The 23,781-nt window shown below is 38.3% G+C and overlaps 1 protein-coding gene across 1 annotated transcript; it reads right to left on the bottom strand.

Moving 5' to 3' along the window:
- Positions 1 to 2,445: 2,445 nt before the first annotated feature.
- On the bottom strand, positions 2,446 to 23,264 carry LOC143284536 (protein O-glucosyltransferase 1-like). The gene is made up of 10 exons (XM_076591281.1): positions 23,102 to 23,264; positions 21,854 to 21,944; positions 21,285 to 21,431; positions 19,808 to 19,943; positions 15,459 to 15,580; positions 12,503 to 12,662; positions 10,268 to 10,326; positions 9,415 to 9,582; positions 7,824 to 7,880; positions 2,446 to 6,999 (listed from the first exon to the last, which is right to left on the bottom strand). Exons 1-10 carry the CDS (start codon positions 23,259 to 23,261, stop codon positions 6,858 to 6,860), a joined length of 1,242 nt encoding a protein of 413 aa, XP_076447396.1. The 5' UTR covers positions 23,262 to 23,264; the 3' UTR covers positions 2,446 to 6,857.
- Positions 23,265 to 23,781: the final 517 nt, after the last annotated feature.

The raw sequence follows: 23,781 nt of genomic DNA, 5'->3' as shown, positions 1-23,781 counted from the left end.
GAGCAATCTGACAGACTTGCTGGTAACGCAACAACAATGAGCGGCCTTCGTCTAGGAAAATTAGAAATCCTCAGAAAAGTCATAGAATACCAAAAAGAACAGATACAAAGCCATCACACCATCGGTCGCCTCAAAGAAATAAAGGTAGAGAGAGGAAGTGGCCATAAGTCTAGCATGAAAGATAGAGCACGATGCTTTGCAAATCAAATGAATATCATCATCATTTCCAAACCAACATTGTGCATATTTCTTCAAAACGGAACAGAGTCTCTGTGGGCTTTTCCAAATACAATGAACTGAGCAACACATCAGACGCCATGTTCCTGGCATCAGAGATCTTTTCCCACCCCTCTTGTGGCCAATCAGTGGCAGCCTTTGTGCATGTGTGTATGTGTCTGTGTCCGTGTGTTTGTGTGCATGTGTGTGTGCACGAGTGTGTAAGTGTACACATGTGTCAGGAGAGCTCTGTGCACGTGTGTGTGTGTGTGTGGATGGAGAATGAGGTGTGTGTATGCATGTCTGTACTGTGGGAGTAACGGAATATTGGAACGTGTGGGTGTGCATATATATATTTGTATATATGTGTTTGAGAGTGATATGGGCGTATGTGTATGTGGGGGGTGGGGGGGAGGGGTGCATGGTAATGTGTGTGTGTGTGTTGGGGCTCTTGCATGTGTATTTGTTTGTGCTTTCATGTCTGTGAAACTGCTGTTGCATATCTGTTATGTATGTGTGAATGTATGTCTGCATGTTTTACATTTATTTGCTTATTTATCATCATTATTGTCTTTATTTTATTTTCATTTACTGTTATTATTATAATTCTTTTTTATTTATTTATGTGGGGTTTTTTTTAATATAGTCTATTTCATTTTATTTTATTATTAGTTTTATTTTTACTTTCTTTTTTTTCTCAAGCCCTGACTAAGCGCATCAGGTTACGCTGCTGGTCAGGCATCTGCTTGGCAGATGTGGTGTAGCGTATATGGATTCGACCGAACGCAGTGACGCCTCCTTGAGTGACTGATACCGATACTTGTCCATTGAACGGATGTGTCTCTGAGAATGTTGCTGAAATACCCCACCAAAAACTACTGCAGGTGTGAATGTCTGTATCTCTCAGGCCTGGTTGACACCAGGATTAGTTGTGAAAAGAAAGGTGGAGTGAAGCTTGCCATCCTTCTCACAAAAATACAGAAAATTGTCACTGTTCAGTGGTCTTTGATGCCCTGCTGTCAGTTCTGATTTCCATCTGCATGCCTGTGACAGATGCATGGAGACTTGCAGAAAGGGCTTTGAGACAGTTTCTGTTTCAGGGGAGACAAACTGTCCATCAGGCTCAGTGTCTGAGCAATTATTGTCATAAGTTGTGGGGCAATGGAAGATGGTGTCATGCCATACATTGAATCAGAACAGGCCCTGAATCAGAATATGCCCTGAATCAGAACAGGCAGGCCCTGAATCAGAATATGCCCTGAATCAGAACAGGCAGGCCCTGAATCAGAATAGGCACTGAATCAGAACAGGCAGGCCCTGAATCAGAACAGGCACTGAATCAGAACAGGCCCAGAATCAGAGAGACAACAACAGCACAAGGTCTCTGACGGTCTTTGTCATGGTGACATAACATTCAAAATTTTCTCTAGACTGCTGGTACTAGATTGTGACAGAACCATCATTGTTCAGAAGTGTCTGCATTGGGAGGGGATTCAGGATGCAGTCACTATTCGTGTGCCTGAGCGTGTGTGCGCGCACACTCACACACACACACTGGACAGTTTGATGTGTCGCAGCAAATTAACTGCTGTTTTCTCCTCCACACAAAGATTTAGTTCAAGCTATTTTTTTCACAACACTGAACAAGGAAGAAGAATTGTGGAGACTGTCTTCTGCTTGTTGATATTTAATCTTTTACCTCTCATCACATGCTACTACTTTCAAACTAACTCTTGGATTACTGTGTGAGGCTCCCAGTCATTGAACTGAAAACAGCAGCTACTGCAAACGGCTTAACTGATCATGAAGTTTGGTGAAAACAACAGCACTGACTCAGTTTTCACTGGTAAAAATACATATTTTGTAAACAGTTTTTGAAAAAGATATCCTGTTACCAGTTAAAAATGCAGACACTGATCATTAGCTCCTCCTGTCACATTACCACTATCATGCACACGATAACTGATTATCAGCATATATTCTTGTGTCTGGATACAGCCAGCAAAGTGTTAGGATGAGAATAGTGTCAGTGGAAAGGGGTTTGAGTTGAACAAGTTGTTTTTGTTGTTGCTGCTGTTGTGTTTATTCTTTCAAAACTACACACATTGTATTCTTTGTGTTGTATATCCCTCAGTATCAATGTACATGAAAGCAGATCTTGGTCCTGATGATTGAATCATTAGCAGACTTGCAAACTCACACATGGCAGACGACAAATTCTTCAGAAACGTCAGTGAACACAGATTTTCAGCAGTTAAACATTTTATTAAATCCATAAGCCAGCAAAGAACAAAGCAATCTGCAGTTGGCTGTTGTACATGATAGGATTCTTTTAGAGTTGTCTTGAATCAAGTGGATGTTTTTCTTTTTTTAAACCGGAAAAATGATGTAAACACAGTTAGATTCAAATAAGAGGAAAAGTGTGTTTTGTACTAAAAGTTTACCAGTTATCAACTCTCATCTCTGAGTTTTCTTTCCCCAGTGAGATTGAATTGTTAATTTTTTGCCTCTCACAATGTTTGTAACTTATTCACCAGATTAAGAATTATTATGACAGCAACAAAACTGCAAGTAATTAGTTGAAGAGGGTACACATAATACAAACATTTTGGAATGTTTTGAATGTGAACCATGAAGCAGTTGTCCTGTTAAAAATATAACAAAATGGTCAATTTACCAGGATAAATTGGTCACAAAATGGCACTATCTTTTTCGTAAACATACAAACAGCATCTGTCCGACCAATCTTTTGGGCCAGTTACATTCCACCTGCATTCAGTGGAGTGATATCCATCCACCATTATTCACAAACTTGTCTTTTACACATTTCAGTTCATTAAGGATATAAACACCCTTACCAGAAGTCAAAGCACTTAACATTTTGTATTCATTTTATAAATGTCTTTATACTGATTGTGAAAATCATATTCTCTCCAATGGCAAGATGATGAAATGTTACTCATTCATAAACTACCATCTCCATATTCACACAGCAGTTCATGAAAATATATAATGCCAGCAGTTATCCAGTCTCATTTAAAAATAAAGAATAAATAAGAATTTCCCCTTTCTCTGTATGAAGGGCTGAAAACAGATTTTAAGCATGCTTCCATAAATAAAGTAATAACAGTAATAAAGCATGACCAATACACAAAAATTCCTTCAATATAAAAACATTTACAAAGAGAAAATCCTGACATCAGTAAGAACATTGGTGAACTTAGTAACTAATAAAATAAGACAGTACTGGATGTTCCAGACACCCTGCTTGACATATCACTAACCGACTAAAACGTCCTGAATGAGGAAATTCACCTCAATACTAATTATAATCCAGACACACTGCTTGACATATCACTAACAGACTAAAACATCCTGAATGAGGAAATTCACCTCAATACTAATTATAATCCAGAAACACTGCTTGACATATCACTAACAGACTGAACAGACACACAAAAAAAGTACAAAATTATGTCCAAACAGAGAAGAAAAAAAACTTAAAATAATAATCATCATCATAATCATGATAATATAATTATTAATATAAAAGCAACATTGCAGAACAAGCAGTTACTGCCTTTCCCATTGTTGACCACCACACTCCCCCATGGCCAAGTAACATCTTACATCACAAACAAATGGGGAAAAGACCTTGAACCAGTTTGAGAATGTAAAGATGAATCAACTGGGATGGCGTAAAGATGATGATAAAAAGTTAAGGGTAAGAGGCAGAAAAACAAAGAAAACGAGCGGAAAAAAAGGGAAATTTCAAGTGCTATATACTGTTGATAATGTCTTCACAGAGGTAGGGTGGTGCTAGTGTTGGGTCAAAAAAAAAAGTATGTTAAGTATATGCTCATGTTCATGATACGTTTCATGAAGCACTGTGACCACCTTGTATTAGAAACAAGAAAGAAAACATTACTTTCTTTTATTCCATGCACTTGTAATCCACAAGGAAAAAAGTATGGAATAATGTGACAGCCTCCCTTTGTCCAAGCTTTAAGAAAAGTACTCTGAATGCCCATAGATACCAACTGTAAAAAAAAAAACACAAAAAAACCAATAATAATAAAGTTTGCCTCAATTTCACACAGAAAAATCTGTCGCGATAAAAAGAAATACAAATACAAACAAATTTTGCCTACTGATACACATTTGGAGCTTTATTCCTCTAAAAATAAGCCTAATTCGTTTCATGAGTGACATCACTTATGTTGAGTAACAGTTTTTTAAAACTATTATGTCAGCATGTGTGGATGACAAAAAACAAACTGTTGAATGGATGTTTTCATGTGTGAATCTTAACAGCAAGAAATCAAGAATACCATATGCAACAGACATGATTAAGATTATGTTGATTATTTTTCAAATCATACCTCCTGCAAAGAAGTAAAAAGAAATTCGTCAGTTTGTGATTTATCAGTTTGTTCATCAATGAGGTAAGAATTCACTGCTGGATGGATACTCACAACACAGTTTCCAGTTAGCCATGATGAAAGCATTCATAATTGTTTCAATAGTCTGAGAACATTGAAACCCAAATCACAACACTTGTCAGCAGTTGAATCTTGTCCATCACCGCTGCATGGGTTCTTATAAACCCCAAAGTGCCCAGTGCTACCATTCCCAGCATAAATCAAGCAAGCTAGTAATCAACCCAACATTCAGCTCATAATGCCAAACATTTTAACATTATTTTGTCAATCTCTGTAACTCTGTGTTCAAATTTCTTCATACAATTTCACTTTGTTAGACTAGTTATTATCACAACAGGTGTTGTGTTCAAATTTCTTCATACAATTTCACTGTGCTGGACTAGTTATCATCACAACAGGTGTCCCTTTAGGCTTCCCTTCTCTTTCAGAGTGCAGCTGGGAAAATGAACAAAACCTTTGTTGTTCTCTTTTCTTTCTTTTTTTCAGTACTGAAGAGAGACTTAACATGTTCTTGCATGTGCAAAGTCGTTTTGTACAGATCCATTACATGAATGTGATCTCCATGCAACTGCAAAGGGGATGGGACCTTTTGTTTTTGCTTTTTGGTCTCATTCAAAGACTAAAATAAAGACCTTGATTTCTACAATTGGTAGAACTGGTTTAAGTCTCTTCCAGAAAGCTAGCTGTTAAAATTCCTCCACAGGTACCTACAAGACATGCTCATCACAGAGTGAAACTGGAGATCTCATGCTTTGTTACTGAGTAATATAACCAATTAGTCACCACTCTGCTTGACACATAATTCCTACATGTTGGTCCAGCAACAAACATTCAAATTTGTACAATGAATTTAATACAATAACATGCTGAAGGGCAGAATTACCTTTGTATACATACACACACAATATACCAAAGGCACTGGGGAAATGGAAGCCCAAAGTATAGCTTTGGCCATTGTTTTGGGCCCCGCCACAAGGAACACTTCAATCCTTTGCACATATGAATAACACTTCATTTTTTTTTCTCCTGTTCCATACATGAAGTACCCTCCCTTTTTTTCGAGGGGGAGGGGACATTTACAGTAACAATAGAAAAAAAAGGATATAACTGCATACCCTGCCATATATATTCAAAACAGATGAACACCTCATATACACATATAAACAGAAAATATGGTGCAAGTATTTTCAACTTTATTATTTACATATATTTATACTGTCCTCTTACTCTTCCACAATGATGCCTAATTTCTTTAACCATCTTTGTAGTCATTTTCAAAATAACAAAAAGCTATTGACCTGCACATACTTTCAATTAATCTGTTACTTGAAAAAAAAAAAAAAAAGTCTCAAACCTGTTCTCTCCCAATTCTCTTAAATCAACATTTTTTTTCATCTGAAAGACAACAACAAAAAACCAGGTTGTCCCAAATGAAATCAAAGTGCTTGATGCCTTAACTTTCCATCCTTGTTTCATGCCAGGATGGACTTTGTTTGCACTCTCCACAAATAAACAATGAATCCCTCTCACACATATTACACCAAAGTCATGTCTTTTGTTGTTGTTGTTATAGTAAATCTCAAGTACACTGGTATGACAGTTTGAGTCCAAAGTTAGTAAAAACATCTCGCCCAGACCCAAACTTCATGAGGCCGGATGCTTTTGGAAAGCTTAATTTGATGCAGAAAAAGAGGTGAACATTTTTTCTCTCTCACAGTCCCAGGAAGAGAAACAAAAACAAAAATGCAATCAGAGAGGAGATAAGGAACGATGGGCAAGACTTGATTGCTGGTTTAATGATGGCAATACCAGGTAACATGATTTCTTAGTGAGCATTTGAAATGTTTGTTTGACTTTTCCATCTTTGTTGTTCTTTGGGAAATTTTCTCATTTCCAACAACGCTCCTCATGAACAGATGAGATCAAAAACAAAAACAATAAAACAAAACAAAATCAGTTACATATTATATGCACTACAGATGAAAAAAACAATACGTATCTGCTGGCACCAAAGATAACAATGCTGACATGCTTTCTGAACGAAATACGGTACTCACAAATCTCCCTCTTTATGCTGTGTGACTCTTGTAAATGAGAAACAGGAAAATAATGAAGTGCAGGCATCTATTCTCCAAATGTATAAACACATGACGTGCAGAGATTCAATGAGCATGATCAATTTTTGTTCCTTGAAGCGAGTTAAGATTTCTTTTTTATCTGTTTAAGTTCTTTGTTCCTCTTGACTTTGTGCTTGATCAGCTTGGCGTATCTTTTCAGCAGTGTCTCCCAATAGCAAGACACGTCCTCCATTTGTAAGTGATGCCAGATAAATTGCCTGCCCCTGTGCACACACACACACACACACACACAGATTCATTAGTTTTTATGCATACCTCATAAAGCAACTGTCTACAAGTTGCTGTCTTCACAATGATCAGAAAACACCCTCCCACTCATTGCTAAACTGTATACGTCCAATTCAAAGCTGTCTCTCCCTCTCTCTCTGGCTTTACTTTTGTCTGACACATCTCACACATTTCCTGACACTAGTGACTCAGTAAAAACTTTTTTCCCCCTATGTCACAAACAAAACAAAAAACAACAACAAAATATATCACACACACACGCTCATACATTGACTTGTGAAACACACATGCATGCACACACAAACACTAATGATACACATGTAGATTTGTGCACACACACACACACTTATACACAGAAAGCAGAACAGTTATCTGCAAACATGAACAAAGACCCGATTTTCTTTCAGTAATATTCAGTACTTAGCTGCACTACATGTATCTGTATTAGTTTATAATGTTTAACCCTGCAAAGATATCCTAAAAGGATTACAGAGGCATGCAAAAAAAAACTTTTTGACATACACTGCTCTGATCAATCTGTTCTACAGTAAATACATTCTGGGGTGATTATCTTATATTTTCCATATTATAAACGAACACCTGACTTCCACCAAACAGCTCATATATTATAGTTGTGGCTCAATCATTTTATCTGCTCATTACCATTTCAAGCTAGGAATTAGGACTGCAGCTTGGAAAAAAATGTGTCTTTTAAAGCTTAAAATTATATCACTAACTTAAAAAGTTATGTATGCATGTTTAAAAAAACTGATTACTTCTAGCAAAAAGACAAGCTTACCTTTCTGCAATTTCTTTGGCAACTTTGTCATTGACAATGGCAAATTCTAACAGTTCTCTGTAACAAAAAGAACAAAAGATACACAGTTAATTAGTTGTAGTCAAGTTAAATCCAAGCCCCATTTAATCCTGAAGCTCTGTTGCCTGATCTTTCTCCTTTCTTCTTCTTAGCCACTATCGTCCCGCCACAAGGAAATCTGGGTATCCCCTTCATGCTGGCAACACCTCTCCTAGATTATATGATAGATAAGAGGAAAAAATTATGAACCCACTTGGGAGAGGAGAAGCTGAGTACTTCGACTCGTAGAGTCTTCCAAGTAGTTGCTTTGAAGACTCTACAAGTCAAAGTACTCAACTTCTTCTCTCCCAAGTGGGTTCATAATTTTTTCCTCTTGTTTTTTGTACCCTGTTTTGAAAGAACCCAGGCAGTCAAACCCTTTTTTTTATACCCTATATGATAGATAAATTCCTTCAACCTGATATACAAGCAGGAAAGGGGCAGAATGGGTAAGATGCTTATCTGACTATACAGTATTTGTGAATGCCTGGGTTCCATTCCTCTTTTTGCCATTTCTACAAAGTTTGACTGAAAAATCAAACTGTCTTGTCATTCGGATGAGACGAGAAACTGTGGTCCTGTGTGCAGCACGCACTTGAGGTACTAAAAAAACTACTCATTGTAACGTAAGTGTTGTCCTCTGGCCAAATTCTGTAGAAGAAATGCACTCTGATAGGCACATAAATAAATGCATGCACTCAAGGCCTGAACAGGTGTGCTGGGTCATGCTGCTGGTCAGGCATCTGCCTAGGAGATGTGGTGTAACGTACATTGATTTTGTCCACAGTGATGCCTCCTTCAGAAACTCAAACTGTAACTGAAACCAATATACTCAAATCTCAACTTCAGAAATTAGAAAGAAAAAAAAACAACCAAAAGAAACAAAACTGTCTGAGTATATATTTTGTGTAAATGACAGCACAAAAACATAACAATCACCCAAACAAAACTGTCTGTGTATATTTTGTGTGAATGATGGCACAAAAACATGACAGTCACCCAAACAAAACTGTCTGTGTATATTTTGTGTGAATGATAGCACAAAAACATGACAATCACCCAAACAAAACTGTCTGTGTATATTTTGTGTGAATGACAGCAGAAAAACATGACAATCACCCAAACAAAACTGTCTGTGTATATTTTGTGTGAATGATGGCACAAAAACATGACAATCACCCAAACAAAACTGTGTTTATTTTGTGCGAATGATGGCACAAAAACATGACAATCCCCCAAACAAAATTGTCTGTGTACATTTTGTGTGAATGATGGCACAAAAACATGAAAATCACCCAAACAAAACTGTCTGCGTATATTTTGTGTGAATGATAGCACAAAAACATGACAATCACCCAAACAAAACTGTGTATATTTTGTGTGAATGATGGCACAAAAACGTGACAATCACCCAAACAAAACTGTCTGTGTATATTTTGTGTGAATGATGGCACAAAAACATGACAATCACCCAAACAAAACTGTGTATATTTTGTGCGAATGAGAGCAAAAAAACGTGACAGTCACAACCTACCTTGCGTCTGACAGATCCTGTTTCACAGGGATGTAGTGTACCCAGGGCTTCATGGCAGGGTAGAAGAACTCCAGCCACTCTTCCCCAACATGGAACACCAGTGAGGAACACAAGAACAGGTGCTTGAAACGGAAACTTGCAGCCACCCCACGGAAGTTGAACAGGTACCTGTGCAACATTATCATCAGTTAGTTTGACTTTCATCATGTCTCAAAACAACCATGGATTTGCACAAATAATTTTCAGGTTGTCTTTGTGTACACATATTGTCACAGAACAACTGTGAACTCATTATTTATCTGTAACTAGCTGTAACAATTTACCTCTCTCTCTCTCTCTCTCTCTCTCTCTCTCTCTCTCTTTATATATATATATATATATATATATATATATATATATAATCTTTCACCTTTAAATCAGTATCCTTTACCCAGCATCATGTGATAATTATCTTTGCCATACACATTCCAATAATTTCCAACTATAACTTGTTTAGTGTGTATGTCTTCCTTTTATTCTTTGTTATAAAATAATTAAAAAAACAAAACAAAAACAATCTTTTTTACTAGCCAATTATTTCCCTTTCAATCTTTCTCACAACCATTGATCAGTGCATTTACTGTTGATGTTTACATGTGTTTGGCACTGTCCCCTTGCAATTGTTTTTATTTTTGAAAACTTAGCATGCTTGTTCCACTTCATTCAGCAAAAGAATATTATTCACAGATTTTTCTTTTTTTCACTTTTTTTTCATAGATGAGATGACTGCTGTCAACAACTGAATCAAAACAGCTATTGGAGAACTGTTAAAGAAACCACACTGCACACTTCCTTGGTAAAAGGAATGACTTACTTGTATTTACAGTGATCTTCCAGTTTGATTTCTGTGGCCGGAGGCCTGTGAAGGGTGTCCTGTCAGGGGAAAAGAACCTGCTTTTAGTTCAGATTTAATAGAGAATATGCATGCTTTTTAAGATTTCAAATGGAAAAAAAAAGGAACTAGTAACAGTTTTACATCACACACACACACACACACACACACACACACACACACACACACACACACACACTCACACACACACACACACACACACTTACACACACACACACACACACACACACACACATTTATCCACAAAAACTACATGTACATACACATAGATATATTTTTTTTTTGCACAAGCACACAGACACACACACACACACACATGCACACACACACACACACACCACACACACAAGCACATTCACACATACACAAACAAACAAGCATGCATGCACACACTCAGACATGCACACACAGTCACTTTTTCCCCACACCTCTCTCTTCCTACTCCCCTGTCCCTCCCTTTTATCCTTTCCCTTCATCCCACCATCCACTTTTTTTCTTGTCTAATGTCACTAAGAGCGCAAAGACATAAAATTGAAGACTACTACTACACACATGCATATACCCCTCAAAAATGATTCAAAATTAACTGAAATGAAATGAAATGAAATTATGGTGCTTAAAGCCTCGCCGACCACTAAGGCCATCTCAAGCCTATCGCCGCGTTAATAACTACTACAAGGATAAAAAATTAAAAAAAAATTAAAACAAGTCACCCCTTCAAATTTTCCACTCCAAAGTTTTAAAAAAACTTCCATTGTTTAAAACCTTCAAATATGGTTAAAAATGTTCACTTCTTTTAAGAAGTCCATCAGCACCCACGGAGGGACATCATGAAACAAAGTCTTCAAAGAAACCGCCGTGTAATGTCTGTGTCTAACGTCATGCAGATCCCAACAGTCAAGGAGCACGTGTTTCACGGTGAGAGGCTCATCACAGGGAATACATCGAGGGGCCTCTTCCCCCTTCAACAAGTAAGAATGAGTAAAAAAAGTGTGCCCCGCACACAGTCTGCACAGCACAGACTCAAAACACAGCACAAAATTAACTCATTACTCTTACCATGATCACTTCCCCTGTGGACCTGATATCAGTATTCTCATACCAATGCACTATTCTAATTTCATGTATTCTTGCTTGGTACAGTATGCATTCTTCTTCTTCTTCTTCTTCGTTCGTGGGCTGCAACTCCCACGTACACTCGCATGTACACGAGTGGGCTTTTACGTGCATGACTGTTTTTACCCCGCCATGTAGGCAGCCATGCTCCGTTTTCCGGGGGTGTGCATGCTGGGTATGTTTTTGTTTCCATAACCCACCGAACGCTGACATGGATTACAGGATCTTTAACGTGCGTATTTTATCTTCTGCATGCGTTTACACACTAAGGGGGTTCAGGCACTAAGCAGGTCTGCACATATGTTGACCTGGGAGATCATAAAAATCTCCACCCTTTACCCACCAGGCACCGTCACCATGATTCGAACCCGGGACCCTCAGATTGAAAGTCCAACGCTTTAACCACTCGGCTATTGCGCCCGTCTAGCATGCATTCTAAACTGAGTCATCTACGGATTCGGGAAGCATGAAAACGAAGCTTTGTTAGACCAATAAAATCCACAATTCTCCATCGATTTTCGCCGTTTTGGTGAACAACCCTACTTTTTACTGCAGCAGTCTAATGTGGTGCTGGTCCAGGTAAGTAGTAGCAGGCATGCAGCTGTGGAGCAGAATGAGGTTAGGTCCAGTCTGCACTTGGAGTGATGGCCTAGCAGTAACGCGTCCGCCAAGGAAGCAAGAGAATCTAAGCGCGCTGGTTTGAATCATGGCTCAGCCGCCGATATTTTCTCCCCCTCCACTAGACCTTGAGTGGTGGTCTGGACGCTAGTCATTCGGATGAGACAATAAACCAAGGTCCTGTGTGCAGCATGCACTTAGCGCACGTAAAAGAACCCACGGCAACAAAAGGGTTGTTCCTGGCAAACTCTGTAGAAAAATCCACTTCCATAGGAAAAACAAATAAAACTGCACGCAGGAAAAAATACAAAAAAATGGGTGGCGCTGTAGTGTAGCGATGCGCTCTCCCTGGGGAGAGCAGCCCGAATTTCACACAGAGAAATCTGTTGTGATAAAAAGAAATACAAATATACAAATATACACTTCACTCTGTACAATCAATGAAATACTTGAAATACTTGCAGCGTCAGATTTCCAGGCCTGGTTCTTGGTGTACTGAGCATCCACCAGTTCTGGTTCTTTCCTGGACAACAAGATCAAAGGATCTCGCTCCGAGCTCGTGCGTGAGCCGCGGAAAAAGCCCTGGTTCAGTTTCTTCTCCCAAGGCCACTTCTCCGCTTCCCTGTGGAGAAAAATGTTGACCACTGAACCTTTTGTCACAGTTTCAGTTTCAGTTTCAGTAGCTCAAGGAGGCGTCACTACGTTCGGACAAATCCATATACACTACACCACATCTGCCAAGCAGATGCCTGACCAGCAGCGTAACCCAACGAGTTTAGTCAGGCCTTGAGAAAAAGAAGAAAGAAAAAAAAGGGTGAATAAATAATAGAAAAAAAAACCAAACCCTACTACTACTAATAATAATATGTATAAGGCGCAAAAACTTGATGAAGTCAACTATAAGCATACATAAATAAATAAATAAATAATGATAAAAAAAAATTAAAAAGAAAGATAAAGCTTATTTAAAAGCACTGGTTATGGAGTCATACCCATGAATGAAATATGCAACAACAGAATAATAAAAAAAAAACCAACACCTTTATGTATTCAAATTGAAAACAGCAACTTTATTCTATAACATTTATAGCACATACAGATCATACTCACTTCAGCTTATATCTCTGGTATCTCCTTGTTCCTAGATTTGTATTTTAATACTTCCATAGCAGTGTTATTTTTTGCAACCAAATATTTTCTTTCCCAATCGCTAAACAATTGAAAACAGGACATTGTCACTGTACCAAAACGATGCATGCACACGCACGGACACACACGCAACACACACACAGTTTTTACACTCTGAATCATAATGTAATAGTATCTTACCCACATTTTTTTCTTTTTACATAATAATTGATGTGTGCATTGTGAAAAGTGAAGGGTGTGTCAGTAGTTTCTTTGATTTTTGCTGACAGGCATTTTATTTTATTTTAAGTGAGCCTAAAGACAATTTTCTGTTTTTGGTTGAAGCAGATAATAAAGTATTTTGAATTGAACTGAACTGAATTGAATTTAACGACTGTTTGAACAAACAGGAGAATATAAGAACAAGTCAGCATCACTGCAATCAAATTAAGAGCAGGATGGCACAAAATTAAATTCATAAAAAAAGTTGCAAGAAAATTTGTTAAGAAAGCAAATGTTACCCTGTTGTTTGCGCAACTTTCAGATTAAAAAACTTACATGGTCATACTGCCCGGGACATGCGGGTGTTAAGGGAAATGAGCGAGCTGACAGACTTGCTGGAACACAACAAGCGGCCTACATCTAGGAAAATTGGAAATCCTCAGAAAAGTCAAAGAATATCAAAAAGAACAGGTACAAGGCCATCACACCATCGATCGCCTCAAAGAAATAAAGGTAGAGAGAGGGAGCAGCCATAAGTCTAGCATGAAAGGTAGAGCACGATGCTTTGCAAATCAAACGAATATCGGCATCATTTCCAAACCAACATTGCGCAAATTTCTTCAAAATGGAACAGTCTCTGTGGGCTTTTCCAAATACAATAGACAGAGCAACACACTAGGCATCAGAGATCTTTTCCCACCCCTCTTGCGGCCAATCAGTGGCAGCCTCTGTGCGTGTGTGTATGTGTGTGTTTGTGAGTCTGTGTGGGTCTGTGTGTTTGTGTGCATATGTGCGTGCGCGAGGGTGAAAGTGTACACAAGTGTCAGGAGAGTTCTGTGCACGTGTGTGTGGGGGTCGGGGGGAAGGGGGTGGGGGGAGGAGTGGGTAGAGGATGAGGTATGTGTGTGTATGCATGCCTACACTGTGGGAGCAATGGAATATTGGAACGTGCGGGTGTGCATACATATATTTGTATATATGTGTGGAGGGTTGGGGGTGGGGAATATGGGCGTATGTGTGTGTGCTTGTACAAGAAAGTGTGCCTCTGTGTGTGTGTGTGTGTGTGTGTGTGTGTGTGTGTGTGTGCCGTGGAAGCTGCAATACGTAGCCTAGAAATGAGTGTGTGGAGGAGGGGGGCTAGGCGGGGTGCAGGTTAATGTGTGTGTGTGTGTGTGTATGTGTGTGTGCTGGGGCTCATGTACGTTTATGTGTATTTGATTGTGCTTTCATATCTGTGAAACTGCATGTTTGTTGCATATCTGTTATGCATATGTGTGTTTATGTGTGAATGTGTGTCTGCATGTTTTACATTTATTTGCTTATTTATCATCATTGTTGTCTTTCTCATTTATTTATTTATTTTATTTTATTTATGTATTAATTTATTCTTCTTTTTCTTTTTCTTTTTTTTTCTTTTTTTGTATGCTTACAGTTGACTTCATCAAGTTTTTGCGCCTTATAAATATTATCATTATTAGTAGTAGTTCTTTTTTTCTTCTTTTTTTTGTATTTATCTATTATCTATTTATTTATTTACTTATTTCTTTTTATTTTATTCATTATTTTTTTTTGTGTTTTTTTTTTTGTTTTTTGTTTTTTTCTCAGGGCCTGACTAAACACGTTGGGTTACACTGCTGGTCAGGCATCTGCTTGGCAGAAGTGGTGTAGCGTATATGGATTTGTCCAAATGCAGTGACGCCTCCTTGAGCTACTGATACTGATACTTTTTCAAAGACTTGCTGTGGAATGATTTCAGACTGATGTTACAAGACAGAGGGTGGGGAAAACAGACCTACTGTGCAATTATTTCAGATTAATGTTAAAAAGTCAAGTGGGTGGGCGTGGGGGAACCTACTGTGGAATGATTTCAGACTTTTGCTAAAAAAAATTTTTTTTTTAAACCAGGAGTGGGGAAAACAGACCTACTGTGGAATTTTAATTCAACTGATGTTAAAAAAAAAACAGGGGAATTAGTTAGGGAAGACCTACTGTGGTTAGATTTCTGACTAGTGTTTAAAAAAAAACAAAAAAAAAACAAAAAAAACAGGGGTGGGGAAAAACAACCTACTGTGGAATGATTTTTCTCTGTTCATCCCAGCGGCCAAGGCCTGTGGGGTAGATGGGCCACACTGCTGGGCCTCCCTCCCAAAACGTCCAGGCTGGGTACATGATGTCCCAGTGCTGGCTGGCCTGGAACAAAAAACACATTGCTACTGAACACCATCACCAAAGTGACTCAACAGCAGAGCAGGGTCTCCTCTGGTATGTGTTCTCCTAGCAACCTAACATCAATAGTGCCCTGTAGACTGCCAAATCTGGGACTCTGACAGACGAAACTGGGTGTGGCTGTGTAATGGGAACTAGGAAAGAGTGGCATGGGAGGAATACCACTCAAAGTCAAATGGTGGGCCAGAAAAAACCCCCAGAAAAAACCCACATTGTAACCAGCTGCCATAGCAAAGTGGTAGGCATCACAGGCTGATGACTGGGAGGCCCCAGGTTCAATTCCCTTCAGAGGTGGGTTTCTCAGCCCAGGACTGGCTCTAACCAGAGCTCAATATTTGTATTTGTATTTCTTTTTATCACAACAGATTTCTCTGTGTGAAATTTGGGCTGCTCTCCCCAAGGAGAGCGTGTCGCTATACTACAGCGCCACCCATTTTTTTTGTATTTTTTCCTGCGTGCAGTTTTATTTGTTTTTCCTATGAAAGTGGATTTTTCTACAAAATTTTGCCAGGGACAACCCTTTTGTTGCCATGGGTTCTTTTACGTGCACTAAGTGCATGCTGCACACGGGACCTCAATTTATCGTCTCATCCGAATGACTCGTATCCAGACTACCACTCAAGGTCTAGTGGAGGGGGAAAAATATCGGTGGCTGAGCCATGATTCGAACCAGTGCGCTCCGATTTTCTCGCTTCCTAGGCAGACGCATTACCTCTAAGCCATCACTCCACACCACATATGCTATGGGCTCTGAAGTGTAAAGACTGAGACCACACAGATGAGGGTCATCCACTTCACGAATTAGACTTTGGGAGAGTTGTTCAAATTTCCTGGCCAACACTGCAGGTTTCTGTATCTCTCGGCCTGGTTGAAGCCAGGATAAATTGTGAGTAGAGCCTAGAGAGTCAAGTCCCAAACCTTGAGGGACGCTCACTCAGTCTGGCTCTGCGACTAAGCCATTATTGTCGTTAGTAGGGGGCTTAGTAGGTGGTGTCCTAAGTATGTTAAAACAGAACAGGCACCACTGAACACCACCAAAGTGACTCAGCAGCAGTGCAGGGTCTCCTCTGGTGTGTGGCCTCCTGGCGACCTAACATCGATGGTTCCCTGTGGACTGCCGACTCTGGAACTGCAACGGATGAAGCCGGGTGTGGCCGTGTATGGGGGAATCTAAATGAGCGGCATGGGAGCAATGCCACTGAAAACGGAGCAGATGATGGGGCAGCAAAAAAAAAAAAAAGTCCCAAACCTTTAACGAAGACCAATAACAGCATCTTCATCACCCCCGTCATCACTGACATATATATATATATATATATATGTATAGAAAACAAAAATTAATGTCCCAAATTCTGCCCCATCCCCCCCATTGTCTGATTCATCTATCGATTTTTCTTCCCTTTTTTTCTGTAAGATGTTTTGTGGCATAAGTGGTTCAATGTGTACACTTTGATGCCTCTTGACATTGTAAATGAATGTGCCATTGACAAATAAGAAAACTGGTGCCAATCAACAATGAATGAAATAAACTAAACTGATCAATGAAAATATAAAAGACAATGTTGACACTGATAGCTTAGATGGACTGGGCTAAATCATACTTTGTTTAGCTGAAGAATATTTCACAATCACTGGATTTATGCATGGGTATATAAAAAAAACAAACTTATTTGTGAGTGTTTTTTGCTACATAATTAATAGAGCATTTGTAAGAGAAAGAGTGTGTGCAGGTGTATGTGTGCATGTGTCAGTTCTGTTTTCAGATCTCTCCTTCATTATATTTTCATTTTCCATGCTCACCTTGTAAAAGACCTTCCCATCCATGACAAATTTAGAAACTATTTCGTGTTTACTTTAATTTTTCTATTGTTTTATATATCACATTAGCCCAGGCAGCATCTTTATCTTGCAGCATTCAAAACTCTAATTACTGACAAATAAAATGAACAGAAAATACAAACAATGGAAACAATACAAGAAAACATGAAGTAAGAAAAGTTCAGAAAACCATGACAGTTAGAGAGAATTTCTGCAGGAAATTCTTTCTCCCCCTTTTCTTTGTCTTCTTCACTTTATTCTAAACAAGCGTGTACCTTCTTTCTCTTCTTCTTCACTTTATTGTAAACAAGCGTGTACCTTCTTTCTCTTCTTCTTCACTTTATTGTAAACAAGCGTGTACCTTCTGTCTCTACTTCTTCTTCACTTTATACTAAACAAGTGTGTACCTTCTTTCTCTACTTCTTCTTCACTTTATTCTAAACAAGTGTGTACCTTCTTTCTCTTCTTCTTCACTTTATTCTAAACAAGTGTGTACCTTCTTTCTCTTCTTCTTCACTTTATTCTAAACAAGTGTGTACCTTCTTTCTCTACTTCTTCTTCACTTTATTCTAAACAAGTGTGTACCTTCTTTCTCTACTTCTTCTTCACTTTATTCTAAACAAGTGTGTACCTTCTTTCTCTTCTTCTTCTTCACTTTATTCTAAACAAGTGTGTACCTTCTTTCTCTACTTCTTCTTCACTTTATTCTAAACAAGTGTGTACCTTCTTTCTCTTCTTCTTCACTTTATTCTAAACAAGTGTGTACCTTCTTTCTCTTCTTCTTCACTTTATTGTAAACAAGTGTGTACCTTCTGTCTCTACTTCTTCTTCACTTTATTCTAAACAAGTGTGTACCTTCTTTCTCTACTTCTTCTTCACTTTATTCTAAACAAGTGTGTACCTTCTTTCTCTACTTCTTCTTCACTTTATTCTAAACAAGTGTGTACCTTCTTTCTCTTCTTCTTCACTTTATTCTAAACAAGCGTGTACCTTCTTTCTCTTCTTCTTCACTTTATTCTAAACAAGCGTGTACATTCTTTCTCTTCTTTTTCACTTTATTCTAAACAAGCGTGTACCTTCTTTCTCTTCTTCTTCACTTTATTCTAAACAAGTGTGTACCTTCTTTCTCTTCTTCTTCACTTTATTCTAAACAAGTGTGTACCTTCTTCACTTTATTCTAAACAAGTGTGTACCTTCTTTCTCTACTTCTTCTTCACTTTATTCTAAACAAGTGTGTACCTTCTTTCTCTACTTCTTCTTCACTTTATTCTAAACAAGTGTGTACCTTCTTTCTCTTCTTCTTCTTCACTTTATTCTAAACAAGTGTGTACCTTCTTTCTCTACTTCTTCTTCACTTTATTCTAAACAAGTGTGTACCTTCTTTCTCTACTTCTTCTTCACTTTATTCTAAACAAGTGTGTACCTTCTTTCTCTACTTCTTCTTCACTTTATTCTAAACAAGTGTGTACCTTCTTTCTCTTCTTCTTCTTCTCTTTCTCTACTTCTTCTTCACTTTATTCTAAACAAGTGTGTACCTTCTTTCTCTTCTTCTTCACTTTATTGTAAACAAGTGTGTACCTTCTTTCTCTTCTTCTTCACTTTATTGTAAACAAGTGTGTACCTTCTTTCTCTTCTTCTTCACTTTATTCTAAACAAGTGTGTACCTTCTGTCTCTACTTCTTCTTCACTTTATTCTAAACAAGTGTGTACCTTCTTTCTCTACTTCTTCTTCACTTTATTCTAAACAAGTGTGTACCTTCTTTCTCTACTTCTTCTTCACTTTATTCTAAACAAGTGTGTACCTTCTTTCTCTACTTCTTCTTCACTTCATTCTAAACAAGCGTGTACCTTCTTTCTCTTCTTCTTCACTTTATTCTAAACAAGCGTGTACCTTCTTTCTCTTCTCCTTCACTTTATTCTAAACAAGTGTGTACCTTCTTTCTCTACTTCTTCTTCACTTTATTCTAAACAAGTGTGTACCTTCTTTCTCTACTTCTTCTTCACTTTATTCTAAACAAGTGTGTACCTTCTTCACTTTATTCTAAACAAGTGTGTACCTTCTTTCTCTACTTCTTCTTCACTTTATTCTAAACAAGTGTGTACCTTCTTTCTCTACTTCTTCTTCACTTTATTCTAAACAAGTGTGTACCTTCTTTCTCTACTTCTTCTTCACTTTATTCTAAACAAGTGTGTACCTTCTTTCTCTACTTCTTCTTCACTTTATTCTAAACAAGTGTGTACCTTCTTTCTCTACTTGTTCTTCACTTTATTGTAAACAAGTGTATGCATGCCTTCTTTCTCTTCTTCACGTTATTCCCAATGAGAGTGCAGATGAAGGTGAAGATGGGTTGCTAATTCCTCCCCTATACTGACCACTTTGCTGAAAGAGAAGATGGGAACAGGAGACCAGCGCTTCACAGCCTGGGGGTAGTCCTGTACGTTCAGCAGAAACTCCATGTCCGGCAGTTTATCAATGATCTCCAGAATGAAATGCTCCACACCACTGCAGCTGCAACATGTACAGACATTGACTTTGATAAAGGCAAGCTGGCTCAGAGATGCTCTTTTTCTGAAAGTTAAAGAGTATAAAAAAAAAATAATAAAATTTTGAAATGAGTTGAAAAGGTGTCTGCTATTGCTCTGCTTTCAGCTTGTGCTGTGAGTTGAGCCACAGTTATCTGTAGTAGCTGAGCACTTGGCTACATTAGCCATGTAGACAATAAATTATAACCATTCACAATACTGGCTGACATGTATTTTTTATTTATTTAGTCCTACATTTGGAATCTTATGGTATTACTTGGAGTTGGTTGCAAGTTCTCTCAATCTCATTTCTGGAAGGACCAACTCCCAAAGCCAAAAATATTGCAGTTTCCATACACCTGCTACACTGATTCCTAACAATGTGGCAATTAAGTTGTGATCATTCACGATACTGGCTGACATACATATCTGTCCTGGCCTTAAGTCCATTTCCAGTATGATTTCAAAGCAGCAGTCACACACAAACAGGTTAACAGATTATGAGACTGACAGATATGATGATGGTGATATGAATACTTATACAGCGCCTATCTTTGGTCGAAGACCAAACTCTAATCGCTTTACAAACACTCAGCCACTTTCCTTGACAGGCTGCCCACCTGGATAGACCCTGACTGACAGCTGCCATTGGGCACTCATTATTTGTTTCCTGTGCCATTCAATCAGGTTTCAGTCTTGAACACATATACTCATATAGACATGTAACGTTTTACGTGTATGACCGTTTTGTTTATTTACCCCACCATGTAGGCAGCCATACTCCATTTTCGTGGGTGTGCATGCTGGATATGTTCTTGTTTCCATAACCCACCAAACGCTGACTTGAATCATTGGATCTTTGATGTACATATTTGATCTTCTGCAAGTGTATACACACGAAGGGGGTTCAGGCACTAGCAGGTCTGTATATCTGTTGACCTGGGAAGATCAGAAAATTCTCCACCCTTTACACACATGGCGCCATTACCAAAAAATCTCTCTCCACCCTTTAACCACCATGCACCATTACCAAGATTTGAACCTGGGACCCTCAGATTGAAAGTCCAACGCTTTAACCACTCAGCTATTGTGCCCATCATAGCCAGATACAGACTAACAGAGAGGGCACAGAGAGAACAAGCGAGGTGGTGGGGTTTGGAAGGGAGGCAAGGGAGGCAGAATGAGAAATAAAGCACAGAGAAGAAATGCAAATTAAGAGGGTCAGCAAGAGGCCAAGAGCAAGGCAGCAAGGAAAAAAGGGAGCAAGCAAAAGGAACAGCAGAAAGTATGAGAGAGAGAGAGAGAGAATAGCACAGAAAGATCTTACCGAAAAGGAAACATGCAGAATTCTTCTCTGTATAACTTATGGCTGATAATCTGATAGTGAACTGTTCCACGTGCCTTGTCTTTCTGAAAAACCTCTGTTGGTATTTTGCCCTTCTCCTCCCATACTGCCATGTCTGCATCCATCACACTGGAAATCATACCAAATGCAAACAACTCCACAATACATACTGAATACAAAATGCCATCAACAGCATAATAATCATACTGCACACAATATATGATATATAGACACAACATTACAATAATGCTACCAATGCTGCAGAGTAAATACTGTCACTGCTTATTATAGCATGTATATATTTCTATATCATTTCAAAGCATTGTGGTGTTATTCCAGACAATATTATGACAGAATATGAATTGAATATTGAGCTATAAACTGTGACAGAATAAAGTAATGCTATGCAACACAGCAAAGTAAAAAAACATTCACCAATGCATGTTACTTCAATGAACGATGAAATACATTAATACAATAGCATAGTGCAAATACAGAGGAGGCAATTTGATCTCTACAGTTAATGCTGATTCACACATTCTTGATCCTACCTCATGTGACAAGAGCAGTCATCTTGCCTGCAGTCAGTGTATAATTCCACTGCAGAGGTTATCTTTTTCAAGTAGTGGGACCATTGTTTATCTGCAATGGAAAGAATTTGACCCACATCACCATGGTACATTATCTTTGTGTTGAAATTAAGCACCAGCATAAATTTACATAGTATATTTGAACAGTTGGGTGCTTGTTCAAGCTTTCAGTGAGCAGGCTATGCACAGTGTATACATAAAAAAATATGCCAAAGGCTGCAAGGTTTAATAAAAACTGTATTATATGTTGCCTGTGGCATAAACCGCTTAGGTTGTGTAATGTCGCATGTGAACTGGTTTGAGACAGCATAAAACAGCCATCACACATACATATATATATATATATATATATATATATGCATGTACACAGTGACACTCAGACACAGTGTCAAAATTGGCCTGGTGGTAATGCATCCGCCAAGGAAGCCAGAGAATCTGAGTGCACTGGTTCAAATACCACAGTTGCGAGTATTTTCTCCCCCTCTACTAGACCTTGGGTGGTGGTATGGATGCTATAGTAATTCGGAAGAGACAATAAACCGAAGTCTGGTGTGCAGCACGCACTTAGCGCACATTAAAGAACCAAAAGCGACAAAAGGGATGTTCCAGGCAAAATTATGTAAAAAAAAAAATAAAAAATCCACTCCGATAAGAAAACAAATAAAACTGCAGGCAGAAAAAAATACAAAAAAATGGGTGGTGCTCTCAGAGTAGCAAAGTGCTCTTCCTGGGGTGAGCAGCCTGAAACAGAGAAATCTGTTTCTCCATGTATATTATATGCTACCTGAAAAAATAGGTTATTATGCTATACAGTTTACATGCACAGCAAAAACAAAAAAACTACTATATAAAAGGTGATTTTTTTTCCATAAATACTTACAATAATCTCTAAAATATCAATCACTGGCAATTCACATAATACACCCATATGTGTGTGTGATCAGAAGATATGGACGGATGGATTGCAGATACTGAGATAAGACTAGAAATTACACAGTGGAGAAAGACACGGATAACGGGATATACAAACATAAAACTACATAATGACAGACACACTGTCAAACACTAATTATGAGACAGATTGAATTCTTCAACGACAGCGACTGACGTAGTCAGTTTGCTTTGTGCAAACATTGTGTCACGACAGGCTGCCGATCGACTCACTGTCGCCAGTGTCGGATGTCTGAACAATTAAAACAAATCATCAACCTGATGAGTATTTAGCCTTTTCCTTCTTTGTCGTTTCACTTTGGTCTGCTGAACATTTCGACCCATCTTCTTCACCACTGCACTTCTCGCCTGAAATGTTAGGCGAGACAAGTATAAAAAGAAGAAAGCAGCAGCAGACGATATCTCGGTGCACGGCCATCTTTGTTTGTTCTCTGTATTTTTGCATGGAAGAGCTACTCTCTGAGAGTTTTGTCCCTTATTTTGTTTTGCTGATCTGTTGACGTCAACTTCCGTATTTTGTTATGATTATCTGTTGTCGTCAAGTTTTATCTTCTGCCAAATCTGTCTTTTTTTTTCTTTCCTTAATTTATTTATTTAGCTATGTATTTATCTTATCTATCAGCTGATGTCAAGGTTTTGTTTTTGTTTTTGTCAAATATAAGATTGATTTATTTATCTCTTTATTTATCAACCCATTCATTAAATGAAAGTTGTTTCTGTGTATGAAAACTGCCTGCTGAATAAGATAAAGCGCGCTATAATTAATGTTCATGGCCAAAGGACGAGTTCTGGACTTTTTAAAAACTTTTTCTCAGCACAAGCGAAGCCTGACTCCATTCAGTTCCCACGATGCCTTTACTGAGAACTTAGATCCAAGTGTACAACTGGCTTCCTATTTCCGTATTGGCACCTTTTTTGACAGCTTTGTCCGTCCATTC

The sequence above is a fragment of the Babylonia areolata genome, chromosome 8 (genome assembly GCF_041734735.1).
Source record: "Babylonia areolata isolate BAREFJ2019XMU chromosome 8, ASM4173473v1, whole genome shotgun sequence".
Taxonomy (NCBI): Eukaryota; Metazoa; Mollusca; class Gastropoda; order Neogastropoda; family Buccinidae; genus Babylonia; species Babylonia areolata.
This window is presented reverse-complemented; position numbering and strand designations above follow the sequence as displayed.

What these genes read in the sequence shown, in the direction of transcription:
- LOC143284536 (XM_076591281.1), bottom strand. Translation starts at nt 23,261, where the DNA reads ATGGCCGTGCACCGAGATATCGTCTGCTGCTGCTTTCTTCTTTTTATA. An exon ending in GAAGATCACTGTAAATACAA is followed by an intron (nt 9,583 to 10,267) that starts GTAAGTCATTCC and finishes AATGTTGCACAG; the next exon opens with GTACCTGTTCAACTTCCGTG. An exon ending in CAGGATCTGTCAGACGCAAG is followed by an intron (nt 7,881 to 9,414) that starts GTAGGTTGTGAC and finishes TTTTTGTTACAG; the next exon opens with AGAACTGTTAGAATTTGCCA.